The 15,698-nt window shown below is 37.7% G+C and overlaps 1 protein-coding gene across 1 annotated transcript; it reads right to left on the bottom strand.

Annotated features, from left to right (window-relative positions):
* Positions 1–1,575: 1,575 nt before the first annotated feature.
* Positions 1,576–14,621, bottom strand: LOC132886077 (protein lin-28 homolog B-like). The gene is made up of 4 exons (XM_060920627.1): positions 14,450–14,621; positions 13,821–14,002; positions 8,938–9,125; positions 1,576–2,378 (listed from the first exon to the last, which is right to left on the bottom strand). Exons 1-4 carry the CDS (start codon positions 14,457–14,459, stop codon positions 2,084–2,086), a joined length of 675 nt encoding a protein of 224 aa, XP_060776610.1. The 5' UTR covers positions 14,460–14,621; the 3' UTR covers positions 1,576–2,083.
* Between the last annotated feature and the right edge of the window lie 1,077 nt (positions 14,622–15,698).

Here is a 15,698-nt window from a genome sequence, read left to right as displayed (position 1 = left end):
TAATATAAAATAAAACTTTGCTCATTCATCTCTAGAACGCTACCTTCTGTTAACTTGCAAAAAGCTACATGCAAGGTTGTAAATAATTTGTAAACATAAGCTCCAATAATTTACTTCACCTTAGACTGACTAGTTGTTCAAATCATGGCAAAATTCCAACCATTTCCAACGTCAAAGAAAATACATCAAGGTGAGGAGCATTCTCTGAAGACTATTAATTGAAGACTAATCACGTAATATCTAGCCATGAATGCATATTTCTAGAAAATCACAAACAGACCCTAATTATTTTATCCCGTTACATAATTTAATCTTACGTATGATAAAAAAAGAAGCAGCAAAAAAAACCAAATTTTAGTTATTACCATGAATATATTAACTGATATGACCCTGATTTAAGCATAATAGTTGATAACATGTAAGATCACATGTAAGATGTTCAAATTAAATACACAACAATCACAAACTCTTTTACTCCATATCCACTTATAATGGAAGTCTAAGGGTAGTTATTAAGTTCCTGAAATAAACATTTAAAATATACAACTGTATAATGCAACTTCAAAGTTACACTGTCAGCAATGGTGTGAAGATGAGGCCAAAAAATTTTAGAAAATTTTATACCAATGCAGGACATAGAGATTTATAGTAGCATATAATTTCTAAAACTGGAGCAAAAACATTTTTAAAAAAATCCATTCCGATCACTTCCACTTTCCTAAAGGTTTTGTGGTATCTGTGTGATTAGTTGGAAACTGATTTGTTAACCACTTCTCCCTGAAAGGAAACGCAATACATTTCACATAAATGTTGTTTCTTGGCTGGTCCAACAACTGCCTTAGACATCCATTATGAAAGAGAGTTTGGAGTAAAAATGCATTCTGTTCTTTCTTCATTCGAGGGGAAACTTGATGGGAAACATTTATTTAAAAAAAAAAAAAATCCCTGTAGACATCTCATCTCAACATCTCTACAGTTTAAACTCGCCCACTAATCACATACGCTACAGATGTAGGACATATAGATTAGGTTGAAAATGCTGGAATATTCCTTTAAAAGTTTAAACTTTTCTTTGTTTAAAAAGAAAAGAAAAGAAAAGAAAAAAAAAGTTACTTCATTATAAAAATCCCCCTTGCTTCTTCATGTTTGCTTGTCCACCCTTTGGATCAGTGAACGCAGCAATGACTTCTTTATGTAAAATTAAGCTGACTGCTACATTAGCATAACCAACAAGAGATGTGTTACTTCTGATAATACAGTCTGATCTTGTGCATACGGTGTGTGCTTAAAATCCTGCACTTAATTACACTAGTAGTTTCAGCTTTAAAATTTTCTCTGCAAGACTTTTTCCTCACCAAAAATATACTGTCATAGCAATCATGGAGTCAACAGAAACAGTACCGAGGGAGAGTACATCTATTCATGCATCTAATCTGAACTTAGAAAAAGACAGATCAATACTGTGAGGGTTAAAATTTAGAACCTGATTTTAAACATGTAAACAATAAGACAAAATAAAATCTCTGTAGACATCTCATGATTGTTATCACATTCATATTCATTAATCATGTGACAATATAGATTTTTCTGGCTTTAGAACAGTGGAAAGGGGAATTAAGCATACTGATACAAGAAGCTTGTTTAAACCTTTAAAAACACGAATGCTCCAATCTCTTATTTTCTTTGGCTCAAGATTGTACAGTGTGCCTACAGAAGTCAAGAATCCCTGCAGCCATTTTAAAATGCTTTATACTGCATTCAATCAGAGAATATGGTTAAGAATAAACAGCTTAACAATAAAATTAGTAAAATGCATTCTAGATAGATGTATTTTGTGCATAAGGTATCAGTGTCTTAAAAGCACTGGACAGCCTTTTGCGCTTCCTAAATAATCGTTCACAGTGCAGTTGATCATGAATAAAGAAAGCAGCGCACATTCCCTCTCTTTAGGTTAAAGAGATCCAGAGATGTCAACCTGGCCTTTACTCATTGGTCTGAGGTAGGGTAAGTCCAGCAGAATTCTCATGATGAGGAACTGGATAAAACGAGGCAGCCTGAAAGACTGGTGTGCTGATAAAGCGACTCATTTCTTCCTCTTTTTTCTTTGTGATGAGGCAGCTTTTGGTGTGGGAGAGCTGGAGGCTTTGCTAAGGTTGGAGCTGTCCTGAGATGTGTGTGAGGATCTTTGAGGGCTTGAACTTTGGACCGAGCTTGTGCTAGGTGGCTCTAAGCTGCATCTTCCCTGAGTGGCTGAGGGTGATTTGTGAGGACAGTGCGCCACCATGTGGGAGGCACTCTGGCAGTAGTGGCACTTTTTGGGTTGAGGAGGGAGGCCACACTCTTTGGCATGATGGTCCAGACCACCACAATTATAACAGCTGCTGGAAGAGACAAACTGAATCAGCAATCTGACAGAAGTGTTTTTTTTTAAATTCATTCAATCATACATCTCATATTTGTACCCCAGTTAATAAGGAAGTCATGGATTACAGCTTGAAAGTTCCTACACACTCCAATCAACTTTCAAATGTACAATTTAAATGGGAAGCAGGCTTCAGTTACATTGTGTTCACTATAATTTCAAGGGGTGTCAATAACAGTGGCACATGTTTTTGTTGAAAATAATTTATTGTGGGATTTGTTTTTCTCTGAATAACTTTATTTCAATTAAAGTTTGGATTTTTCTGTTTTTTCCAGTGTGAGATGAAGCCATTTCACCAGAAGGTGGATTTTTTTCCTAACCTTTTTTCATCTCATCTCATCTCATTCATTATCTCTAGCCGCTTTATCCTGTTCTACAGGGTCGCAGGCAAGCTGGAGCCTATCCCAGCTGACTACAGGCGAAAGGCGGGGTACACCCTGGACAAGTCGCCAGGTCATCACAGGGCTGACACATAGACACAGACAACCATTCACACTCACGGTCAATTTAGAGTCACCAGTTAACCTAACCTGCATGTCTTTGGACTGTAGGGGAAACCGGAGCAAACCCACGCGGACAACATGCAAACTCCGCGCAGAAAGGCCCTCGCCGGCCATGGGGCTCAAACCCGGACCTTCTTGCTGTGAGGCGACAGTGCTAACCACTACACCACCGTGCCGCCCTTTTTCATCTCATTATCTCTAGCGGCTTTTTTTTTTTAACTAAACTTTACAAAGGATGCCAATAATCATGGAGGGCACTGCACTGTAAATATTTTATCATTGTTGAAGAAAATGATTCTTAAAAAGACAACACATTCCAAATTTCCATTATGACTAAGCTAATGAACAGTCCTTCTGAGTTAAAAAGTTAGAGCAGGAAAAACATTAAAATGTGCAGAACAAGGGGGCATCATGGCTCAGGTGGATAAGGCGCCATACCATAAATCCGGAGACCCGGGTTCGATTCCGGCCCGAGGTCATTTCCCGATCCCTCCCCGTCTCTCTCTCCCGCTCATTTCCTGTCTCTACACTGTCCTATACAATAAAGGTGCAAAAAGCCCAAAAAAATATCTTTAAAAAAATAAATGTGCAGAACATGGCGTACTGCAGGACTGGGTTTGGGTCCAGTTCTAACTGCCTACCTGGTATGTATGCATAATTACGTTCTTAACAACATTATACTGATGGTTACAGTTAACGATATTTTCTGTACACCTCCCATTGCAGCAGTCTCTAGTCCAGGTAGATCAAAGAGAGCCAACTGGGGAAGCGCTTGTCCCATATTTCCCCCCATTAGTCAATTTGTCTTTCAGCACGACACACATTTCAGTCTGATGTTCTTCAGCATTGTGTCCTCAATTTCACAACCCTCCATGGTTCAAGGTCTGCTACTGCAATCATGCCAAGTATGGCTTTGTATTTCTTGTTACTTCATTTATAAGCTGATACACTTAATGGGTTCCCCAGTTCTTATTTAAGCAAAATGTCTTCATGGTCAGACATGCAGCTTGTAGGGGGTCTTGCATGGTGAACAGGTGAGTTGAAGGGCTAGGGAATTTGGCACATCACTGCTTTTCCTTGCTCCCTTTTCAGCTCCAACCACTTTCCCAAAAAATGTTTAAGCAAGTAGATTTTGCCTCATGAGTATCCATGTCCTATTATTTTCACAGCCCCTTTTAAAGGTATTTGCCTTGAAAAGCTGCACTAATGCCGCTTTTCCACTACAAACGCGGCTGAGTCGGGCTGAGCCGTGCCGTGCTGAGTTGGGCTGAGTCGAGCTGAGCGGGGCTGTTGGAGTTGCATTTCGACTACAACTGTGCTGAACCGTGCTGGCTGGAAGTGGGTGGACACATTGGGTGGAGTTAGCGAAAGTGGGTGGACGTCACGTGATGTCGTTAAGCAGCGCAAACAGTGACATCAGTGAGCTTTTAAGCGGTAGTCTCACGACCCGGATAGTAAACAATAAACATGGAGTCGTTAGTGTTGCTGGTCTTGGTGCTGTGGCTTGTTGTCAACGACAACGGCAACAGATACTGGCAAGAGCGTATAGATGAGGCGAGGCACAAAGGCTTCAGAAATTCTCGTAATTCGTAATTCTTCTTCTTCCGGGTTTACGGTGTTTACAGATCCCAGCGTGCTCGCGGGGCGTGTGTGGGCATGTGAGGACACTCCTCCTCACCAATCAGTGCACAGGGGAGTGTCTGCTCACGCCCCCAGCCTCACTCGGCACGGTTTGGCTCGCTTCAGTCCTACTCCAGAACAGTGCGAGTTTTAGGGGCTAAGCAGGGCTGAAGCGAGCTGAGTCGTGCTGTTTTTTGGTAGTCGAAACGCGAGCCGTGTCGGGCTGAAGTGAGCTGAAGCGAGCTGAAAAAGGGTAGTGGAAAAGGGCCATAAGCTGATCATCTCAGATACGACTGTTTTTAGAATCCACTGAGAGAAATATTAAAAAGTAAATCTCTTGAAGAATGTTGTAGCAATACTGTACAGTGGTGCTTGAAAGTTTGTGAACCCTTTAGAATTTTCTATATTTCTGCATAAATATGACCTAAAACATCATCAGATTTTCACACAAGTCCTAAAAGTAGATAAAGAGAACCTAGTTAAACAAATGAGACAAAAATATTTTACTTGCTCATTTATTTATTGAGGAAAATGATCCAATATTACATATCTGTGAGTGGCAAAAGTATGTGAACCTCTAGGATTAGCAGTTAATTTGAAGGTGAAATTAGAGTCAGATGTTTTCAATCAATGGGATGACAATCAGGTGTGAGTGGGCACCCTGTTTTATTTAAAGAACAGGGATCTATCAAAGTCTGATCTTCACAACATGTTTGTGGAAGTGTATCATGGCACGAACAAAGGAGATTTCTGAGGACCTCAGAAAAAGTGTTGTTGATGCTCATCAGGCTGGAAAAGGTTATAAAACCATCTCTAAAGAGTTTGGACTCCACCAATCCACAGTCAGGCAGATTGTGTACAAATGGAGGAAATTCAAGACCATTGTTACCCTCTCCAGGAGTGGTCGACCAACAAAGATCACTCCAAGAGCAAGGCGTGGAATAGTCAGTGAGGTCACAAAGGACCCCAGGGTAACTTCTAAGCAACTGAAGGCCTCTCTCACATTGGCTAATGTTAATGTTCATGAGTCCACCATCAGGAGAACACTGAACAACAATGGTGTGCATGGCAGGGTTGCAAGGAGAATGCCACTGCTCTCCAAAAAGAACATTGCTGCTCGTCTGTACTTTGCTAAAGATCATGTGCACAAGCCAGAAGCCTATTGGAAAAATATTTTGTGGACAGATGAGACCAAAATAGAACTTTTTGGTTTAAATGAGAAGTGTTATGTTTGGAGAAAGGAGAACACTGCATTCCAGCATAAGAACCTTATCCCATCTGTGAAACATGGTGGTGGTACTATCATGGTTTGGGCCTGTTTAGCTGCATCTGGGCCAGGACAGCTTGCCATCATCGATGGAACAATGAATTCTGAATTATACCAGCGAATTCTAAAGGAAAATGTCAGGACATCTGTCCATGAACTGAATCTCAAGAGAAGGTGGGTCATGCAGCAAGACAACGACCCTAAGCACACAAGTCCTTCTACCAAAGAATGGTTAAAGAAGAATGAAGTTAAGGTTTTGGAATGGCCAAGTGAAAGTCCTGACCGTAATCCAATGGAATTGTTGTGGAAGGACCTGAAGTGAGCAGTTCATGTGAGGAAACCCAACAACATCCCAGAGTTGAAGCTGTTCTGTACGGAGGAATGGGCTAAAATTCCTCCAAGCCGGTGTGCAGGACTGATCAACAGTTACGGGAAACATTTAGTTGCAGTTATTGCTGCACAAGGGGGTCACACCAGATAATGAAAGCAAAGGTTCACATACTTTTGCCACTCACAGATATGTAAATATTGGATCATTTTCCTCATTAAATAAATGACCAAGGATAATATTTTTGTCTCATTTGTTTAACTGGGTTCTCTTTATCTACTTTTAGGACTTGTGTGAAAATCTCTTGATGTTTTAGGTCATATTTATGCAGAAATATAGAAAATTCTAAAGGGTTCACAAACTTTCAAGCACCACTGTAGATTGTGCAGGACTTGAGAGGTTAAGATTAGCGCTTGCATAGGATGCAGTATAGAGGACATTCGTTTATATTACAAGATAAATATCATATAATCTCCACATGAATGTGAGCAGCACAGCTCAGTTTAAATGTACAAAAAAAAAATTGTATGTTCCATGCATAGCCTTGTCAAAAGTAGTTGAAAGGCATGTTATAGTCATTTCAAGGTATGTTTAGATATTTGGCTGATACAATGTACACTCTCAGAAAATAAAAGTACCTTACTGTACCTTTAGAAGTACAATGGCTGGTCACTGGGGCGTACCCCCTAAGGTACTTATATGTACTCTTTATATACTGCTTGGGAACATATGTACCTTTTTGACCCTAAAAAGGTACAGTTATGCTGTGTTCACACTTATACCGGTACGAAAGTGGTATAACTGTATCGTTACAAAGTATACCGGTACAGTTTAGTGCATCTGTCCACACTAGCGAGAAATGTTTGCGGTTTTCTTTCACGGTAGTTGAAATGCGTGTGCGCGAAATGTTTCCGTGGTTACCGAGTAACTTCCTTCCGAGAATATATGGCATCCGTTATTTCGAGATCTCGAGAAAACAAAACAATTATTTCATGATCTCAGCTGGATCACTGTATCTCCGTCGGCAGAGACGAAGCCGGGCCAGTCTTCTGCGGAGGTGCCGCGGACTAATTTTGAAATTATCCCTTATTAAAAGACTTAATGCAATCTCTCCCTGTGTCAACCCCTGATCAAAATATTGCCTTATTAGGTGATCGATTATTCCAGATATTCTAATGACCAAAGCTGCATCTATACAGAATGAGAAATAGCCCCAAAGTCAGCATATCACAAATCTCTTGGCGTACCTGAATGAACCATTTCTCAGCTGTTTTCTCAAGATCACGGAATAATTGTTTTGTTTTCTCGAGATCTCGAAATAACGGTTTTGTTTTCTCGAGATCTCGAATTAGTTGTGTTGTTTTCTCGAGATCCTGAATTAATTATGTCGTTATCTCGGGATAACAAGGTGAATAAAAAAAAAGGATTATATGAAGGGCCTCTCTCGGCTTCCGTAAGGATGAAACAACGCGTGTGTGCTTTTTGTTGTCAATGTACAGTCTGTATTTCTGGTGGTCATTTATTCAGTCGCATCGTATAAAACGCCCAAGGCAGTTGAGAAAGAAACAAACGAATCTCCGTTCTTCACTATTTTATTCAGCGAAGACATCAATTGAGGTGTGTGACTTTGCGCATGTGCATTATATTTGTATCGATACAGAGCCGCTTCATCTGTCCACACTACAGCGAAGCGCTACAGTACCGATACGAAACCCATACATTTGTGGGTTTCGTACCGATACAGTTATACCGCTACAGTACCGGTATAGTTGCTAGTGTGGACAGGTGTTGCGGTACGAAAGTAGTTGCGTATCGGTACAAAATCCCTAGTGTGGACAGGGTATTAGTTTCCTTGAGGTCCAATAATGAGCCCTGGGGGTACATTAGTGTAGACTGTACCTTGGGGGACAGAAATGGACTCCTACTCTACCCCCATTTCTGACAGTGTAAAGTAATATATTATAAAGATCATTCTGTGTCTTAAATCACTAAACTGCCATGACTGTAGTATATTACTTAGCAACAAGAATCTACCTCACTGAACATGGCACCTTTTTTTATTAGGAATTATGGAAAACACCATGTAACAACACTGTCAGGAATCTTGAAATACATCAAGAGATTATAATTATTAACAGAAAAGCAAACAACTCATGAGCATGATGACAAATAAAGCACTAAATAACCCCTGACATCTTAAAGAAATGAATTATATCGGGGGGTCATCATAATCCAGGATTATGGGGTTGTTGATCACTTCTCTAATATATATTATTACACACACACACACACACACACACACACACACACACACACACACACACACTATCAAAACTTTACTTGTGTATTGAGGTCTTAGCAAGATGTCAGACAGTTTTTTTTTCTTCTGCACTGTTAAGAACCAAAGTGATGCTACAAGGGTTTACTCAAACCCAAGAATAGCAGAAATAGAAGGAATTTAGCAATGAAAAAAAGCTCCTACACAAAATGTGATAAAACCATGGCAACAAGCACAGACTCACAGAGCAACCTCTCTCTCGAAGAACGGAGTCAAACAGACCATCGCCACAATCACATTTCAAAATACAGCACTGTAATGACAAGACCTTCTTCCAACATAACACATATGAAAGCTTGCTCTATCACTTATGAAATATTTTAACTGAAACAGGTTAGTCCTCATGGTCCAATCCACATCAACCAGTCCTTACATAATTCCCTTCAGTGTGACATTAGAAAGAATACCGCACTTTACAGGAAAGGCTCAGGACCACTGCTATTTCACACTCTCACTCACCGGTCTCCCTTTGGCTTCCGTTTTTGCTGCACATTTTTCCCTTTGGGCCTTTTCTCGCTGCCGATGCAGTACACTCCTCCAGGCCCAGTCACCCTCACACACTCCAGGCCTTTGGAAGACTTCTTGAACGTGAACTCAACTTCCTCACCTTCCTTCAGACTCCGAAACCCCTCCATGTACAGCTTACTCTGAGACAGCAGAAAGGAACATCAAAACAGAAAGACAAGAATATTTCACATTACCTGATAAATTTTTTCTATGATATATATTATATATAGGGATGAAATATTTGGTTGGTGGAAGGTTATAAAGAACAGTAAACAGAAACAATACTAAAATGCACACATACGGTACAGTTAGACTCTCAAGAACATCTTAATATCCATTGTGTATTACAGCATATAGCAATGACAACCAATACAGGAAACAATACCAAATAATAGACACCTCGTCTACCATACTGAACCTTTAATGTGAATTTATTTGCCTTCAATCAAAATTAGTACACAGACGGTAAAATAAATGCACCTAAACCATAGCATAAACATTAACTTAATATTAATGACCATATTAATATTAAAAGGAGAGAGGATTTATGACATATGACTGATTGAGTGTGTGATAAAATTGTATTATGCTGATTTAATTAAATTACCATAATGCAATCAAATTTAAACATGCATGTATTTTAACCAACAAAATTGAGAATATACTTTTCAATAAAGAATGTTTCAAATATAAGAATTGGTTCTTCCTAACTGACAAATTTGTATTCACCAAATTATTTTTTTACATTAACTACAAAAATGTAAAATATAATGATTCTATCTGGTCTAATTGATGCAGATTAATTAGTATTAAGTGTTAAATTATGCAGTAATGTAATCACTGGCATGACAGGGAAAAAAATAAAAATAATAAAATTACCCGATAATACTGAATAGCAATTCATTAACAAGTTTCCAAATAATAGATTTCTAAAATTATCTTCATATTTAACAACATTAACAATTTAGTTATAATTTGTTTTAATACTTTTAAATAAATTCAAAAGCAACTTTTGTTCATGTCTATATCTAATGTTGAAAGTTTATTTTTAAATGGTATGTCTCAAGTAGAAAATATGAATTGTCATTTTGATTACAAAAAAGTAATCATGATTCTATATATAACTTGTTGCATGTTCAATCATTATTTCAACTTAATATTAAATTAGCAAATTAATAAAAAAAGATCATGGTGTAAATGATTTATGTTCAAATCTTCTGCAAAAATAATATAAAAAATAATTACTAAATTATTTAAATGTATCAATTAATGTAGAATTATTACTCATTATAAAATGTAACTTGTTGCAAGTCACCATAGAATAATTAGCATGCCATTTTCATAGACCATAATCAAATCTTCCCCAACTTATATGTTTAAACAATAAAATACTTTTAAATAATAATAATTATTTTTTTCAAAGTAATCTGTAGTAAGATAAAAGCATAAATAAAAAATATATTTGTATCATTAGTTGTTATTGCTATTCTTTTAAATTAATACAAAGAAAAATCAGTGCACAGCAAAATCATTTTTTGAAATTCTGAACCATAGAACTAAATTTTAAACAGAGTTAAAATTCTGCATGATAGAGGTAGTAGCTATACCCAAGACATGAAAATGTATGAATGAGGCTAAAACCTTTAGAACAGCGTAATAACCACATTGCCTATTTAGCTGAACAACTGAAAAAAGAAAGAAAAGAAAAAAAGATGAAATACAACACTCAAATCAATAAAATGCTAGGTGTCACATGAAAAGGCGTCCCAAGGGCAAAAACATATAAGAGGGAAATATGGCTTAAAGAACAAATGCAAAACATCATGATTGTTGTTTTTGCAAATTAATTGTAAATGGCATTCTAGAGCAGTGTTTCTGGAACAGAGGAAAATAATGACAACAAGAGATTACAAACTGTTTCTGGCAACCATGAGAGGCCACTCACTCAGAGGCATTTCTGCTCCTCCCAGTAGAGATCAAGCATGTATGGACGACTCAAGAGGAAGTCACGTGAACAGAAGCTACCTTTTTTCCATCCTTTCTTCTTCTTTTTTTTTTAAAGGAACAGAGTTTAAAAAAAAAATAAAGAAAAAGCCCACAAGTAAGAGAAACAAAGCCTGGTATTAGCCGAGAAGGGTGGGGCCTACATGCCAAATGGTGAAATGGGCTGTTGGTTAATCTTACCAGGGGCCCACACAGTCTTCTCAACACACTAACAAAATCTAACCACCTCTGTACAACACAAACATGTGAGAAATGTGTACCATCACTCAGCTAAATCCCTTACTGAACTTGCAAATTCCATCTAAGGAGAAAGGAATCCTGAAGCTGAAAATCATTTTTCAGTTTTTCCCCCCTTCTAACTTGTCCCCCTCCTCATAGTTTCACCTCACAAAAAACGCATTTAAAGAAACCCTTCCCCCACATTCATATACCAAGGCTGAGCACAATAAGCAGACACATTTCAGTGGTGCACACACACATTGTTTTTCTACTTAGTGACAATACAGAACAGCTGTTTCTAAAATTCTACAACATAATGACGAAAAATTCACCATCTGAAATATAGGTGGAATTCCAAACACAGTAAAAAGAGCTCAAGCAAAGCTACCAAACACACAAAACCAATATGGATGCAAATGTGAAAACTGGGGAAAAAAAAATAAAAATTGACTGATTTTCCCAAGATGTTTGAATAACTGCAAAACCATCAACTGATAGTCACATAAAGTTAGATCAGAACAATGACGGAGGAATATGTCAAGATGTAAAATGAGACATATGCAAGGACCTTCAGTTGTCAAATGCTGTACCTAGGTGATAAGAGAAAAACCCCTCATGCTTAGTCATCTCCACAGAACTTGTCCACTATAGGTCTATGTTTTTCATTATAGCATTTGACTGTCAAGTGCTACCAATAAAAATGTGCTACCAATAACAAAGAACCAATACAACAAACTACAATTTTTTTTTTTACAATAATACTATAACCTTTACACGTTTATTATGGAGGTATAGATAGTACAATAGCTTAATCATTAAAGATTTATTGTTCTTGACTGCTTACATTTAGAGATTACTCTATACTAGCATAATAAATCTGTAAAGAAGGCTATACTTTAGTATACACTATACTTGTATAGTACAAATCTTTACAGCTTTATTAACCAAGTATAGCATAACATTTGCAGGTTTGTTATGCTATTATAACAATATTTACTGATTATGCTATACTAGAATAATAAACCTGTAAAAGCTATACTACAGTCTCATATGTTATCCCAGTATAGTAATAACCTTTACAGATTTCATTACACTAGTATAACATAATCTTTATATATTTATGCTGGTATAGTTTAATCTTTACAGTATTTCTTTTGCTAATATAGCTTAATCTTCACAGGTTCATTATGCAAGTATAATCATTACAGATTCATTATGCTAGTTTAGCACAGTCTTCACAGGTTTATTATGCTATTATAGTACAATCTTTACAAATTACTTTGAATGGTGGGAATGTCTGAATGTTTAACATGAAGGCTAGGACTGTTCAACTGTGAAAAAGCTGAAAGACAAATCACCCCAATACTGCCAGATAACACTCAGTGCAGCAGCTTTTTTTTTCCCCCTCCCACATAAATTCAAGAGCAGCAAATGCCAAACATATCTAATGTAAAGCAAGTCTCACTTTCCAAACTGAAATGCAACTCAACATTCAGTACCCAAGTTGTTTTCCGTCTAAATGTTCAGAACAACTGAGGTATATATATATATATATATATATATATATATATAAAGCTAGGCTATGAAATTCACACCAAACATCTCTCTCTCTCACAGACACGACCCTGTAGAAGGATAAAGCGGCTAGAGATAATGAGATTTTATATATATATATATATATATATATATATATATATATATATATATATATATATATATATATATATATATATTTTGTGTGTGTGAGAGAGAGAGTGAGAGAGAGATGTCTGGTGTAATTTGGTGTGAATTTCATACCTTGGCTGTATGAGTAAAGGCTGTAATCACGATCAAATATTGGACGTGAGGTAATATGGACATAAACATGATACATATGATACTTATGGGATTGTTGGATCTCTGTTCAAAAAAGCAGCTCAAACAAACAACCATGACAAAACACACCACAACAGCATTTTTGGTCACACACTGTTTTCATAACAAAGTAATAATTTAAAAAGTCTTTATTTAAGGACTGAAGCGAGTCAATTTTTATGATTGTGCTTCACCTCATGATTAATAACAATAATAATATTTATGAGCTTTAATAATGCACCTATTTTTAAATGGTCTTTGAAACAACTCACATAAAGTCAGCCTGTAGTATGTCTTACCTATGGTGAATACTGTGAAATATGAATGAAGTGAAGGGTGAATGAACACCCAGGAGGCATGGCTCTGCTATTAACCGCCCTGTTCACTTTAAGGTTCAGACTGCGGTTGTCAGAAAGCATGGCGTTTTCTGGTTCAAACCGACGAGGTGTTTGGTACTTAAACGTTTACAATAGTTGTGAAAAAATAGGTTAAATGGGCTTGTAACCACAAAAAAACTTAATCTGAAGTGTAAACAATGAGGCCTACGCTAACATGAGCCTGATCCTGTAACCCCGTAGTAATCTTCTGCTGGCAAAACGGAAGGCATGGAGGAGTGAGTGGGGCAATGTGAGTGTAAGTGTGGCTTTCTCTGAAACAAGGCCTTCCCCGGTGAGGAGTTAAAGTGGAATAGGCCTAGGCCACAGGATCTACTCCCTCAAGTGCATTATGTTATTTATCGCGGTGTAAGGTGAACTTACTTGGTGAACAAATACGTCCATTGGAGGATCAATAGGAGTTCCTCCGCGATTTGTCATCGATATGAATCCAAAGCCCATCCGTACATTAAACCACTTACAGTGGCCTGTGCCGAACATGGGCGAGGATCCAGTGCCTTCCAGCACCTCGGAACGAAGGCTCCCTCCACCATTCCCCACTCCTCCTGACAGGGTAAACAAGACACAAGGTTAGCCTGGGCTACAGCATCAAGAAGCACCCTTATAGATCATGATATATTAAGATTACAGGAATGTGTTTCCTTGGTCTTTTTTGTCACACTTATTATGCTATTGGTGTATTTTGGTACTGGATCGGTAAGTCCGGGGTGCATATGGAGTCCAAACCAACATTAGGCTGACTACTGTAGTGTACATAAACAAAACAGGTGTACTTCTGGTCCTAAACGGCGATGTTGTATACAAACACAGTCTGCATATTTATATACCCAGGGAATAAACACAAGATGCACGTTTTAAAAAAAGCATCACACTAGTGAACTAGCCACAACACAAGTGAGAGAGAGAGGGAGGGAGAGAGAGAGAGAGAGAGAGAGAGCAGCGGCGCGGACGCGCTGTGCAGCACAGGCTACGTTGCTACAACCATAGGATACCTTCGGCCATGTTTCCTTTGGCTCCCTTGCTCCAAACTTCGGAGAGTATAAATCCTTCTGTAAAAATGTTTGGTCCTCGTCATAAATGTAACACAATGCTTTACACAAACCATAATGTAGCCTGCATGATCTAGCGCGCCCTCCAACACACAGCCGTTTTTTCACTTTTGCATCTAGTGCACTCCCCCTCTTTTGCTCCTTCTCGTTAGCCCCGCCCACTTCAGTTCACATGCTCCTGCACGCCAATTACAGACGCCCGATTCCCTTCGAATTCAGGTTTAGGGGCGGAGCCTAGCAAGAGTCGGCAGCCAATCGTCGTTGAGTGCACACATTCCCGGAGAATCCTCATTGAAGAAAACATTTATTTTTCTGCGTTTTCACTGCACATGAAATAGTTTTCTCGGAACGAACTTGATTTCACAACGAAGCCGAGGTGATTGTTAATGTTATTAAAATATCTTGTAGGAGTATTCACGGTTTAAAGAGAACAGTAAGGACCATAATTTAGTTTTTTAAATATATATTTTTCTACATTTCATTATGCTTCTAAAACCCTGCTTTACTGGAAACTTACTTATTAAAAAAACCCAAAACTTGTATTATGTTGTGTTTATAAATGTACATACTCGCTGGTATTGGTTTGAATCTTAAGACATTCCTAAATCCTAATTGTAAGAGTTTTTTTTAAATATGTTGTTAAACGATATTTGAGATAAAGATAATAAACTAATGCGTGCTGCTCTTAAGAGGGACCTCCAGTAGAATTCAGTAACAGAGCTTAATAAAAACCCAAACAAAAACAAATAGCAGACGAGAATAGTCTCGGATCAGCAACACGTTTCCCACATCAACAAGAACAACAACAACAACACCAAAATCTAACTAAGAAACACTAAACACATTGTCTAAGGAAACATGATCGACCGGTTATTTTATGTGTCGTTGCACATAATTGCAGATTTATAAGGGTGAATGTTCATTTATGTTATTCTTTAGATTAATTTACTGTATGTCTAAGGTGCAGCAGTAGGCTATAACACTTGATAGATAGATGTGATGTGTGTAACTATATATATATATATATATATATATATATATATATATATATATATATATATATATATATATATAAACCAGTTTACTTTGAACATTTTGAATGTCTGCCTGCACAAATAAACGATTAGTTCTGTAAAATCAAGTAGTCCACATTCACCCCAAAGAAACAGCCTAAATTAAATACACTGAGCAT

This window comes from Neoarius graeffei, chromosome 5, assembly GCF_027579695.1.
Source record: "Neoarius graeffei isolate fNeoGra1 chromosome 5, fNeoGra1.pri, whole genome shotgun sequence".
Lineage (NCBI taxonomy): Eukaryota > Metazoa > Chordata > Actinopteri > Siluriformes > Ariidae > Neoarius > Neoarius graeffei.
This window is presented reverse-complemented; position numbering and strand designations above follow the sequence as displayed.

What these genes read in the sequence shown, in the direction of transcription:
- LOC132886077 (XM_060920627.1), bottom strand. An exon ending in TGGACGTATTTGTTCACCAA is followed by an intron (nt 9,126 to 13,820) that starts GTAAGTTCACCT and finishes CTGCTGTCTCAG; the next exon opens with AGTAAGCTGTACATGGAGGG. An exon ending in CGGAAGCCAAAGGGAGACCG is followed by an intron (nt 2,379 to 8,937) that starts GTGAGTGAGAGT and finishes CTCTTCCAGCAG; the next exon opens with CTGTTATAATTGTGGTGGTC.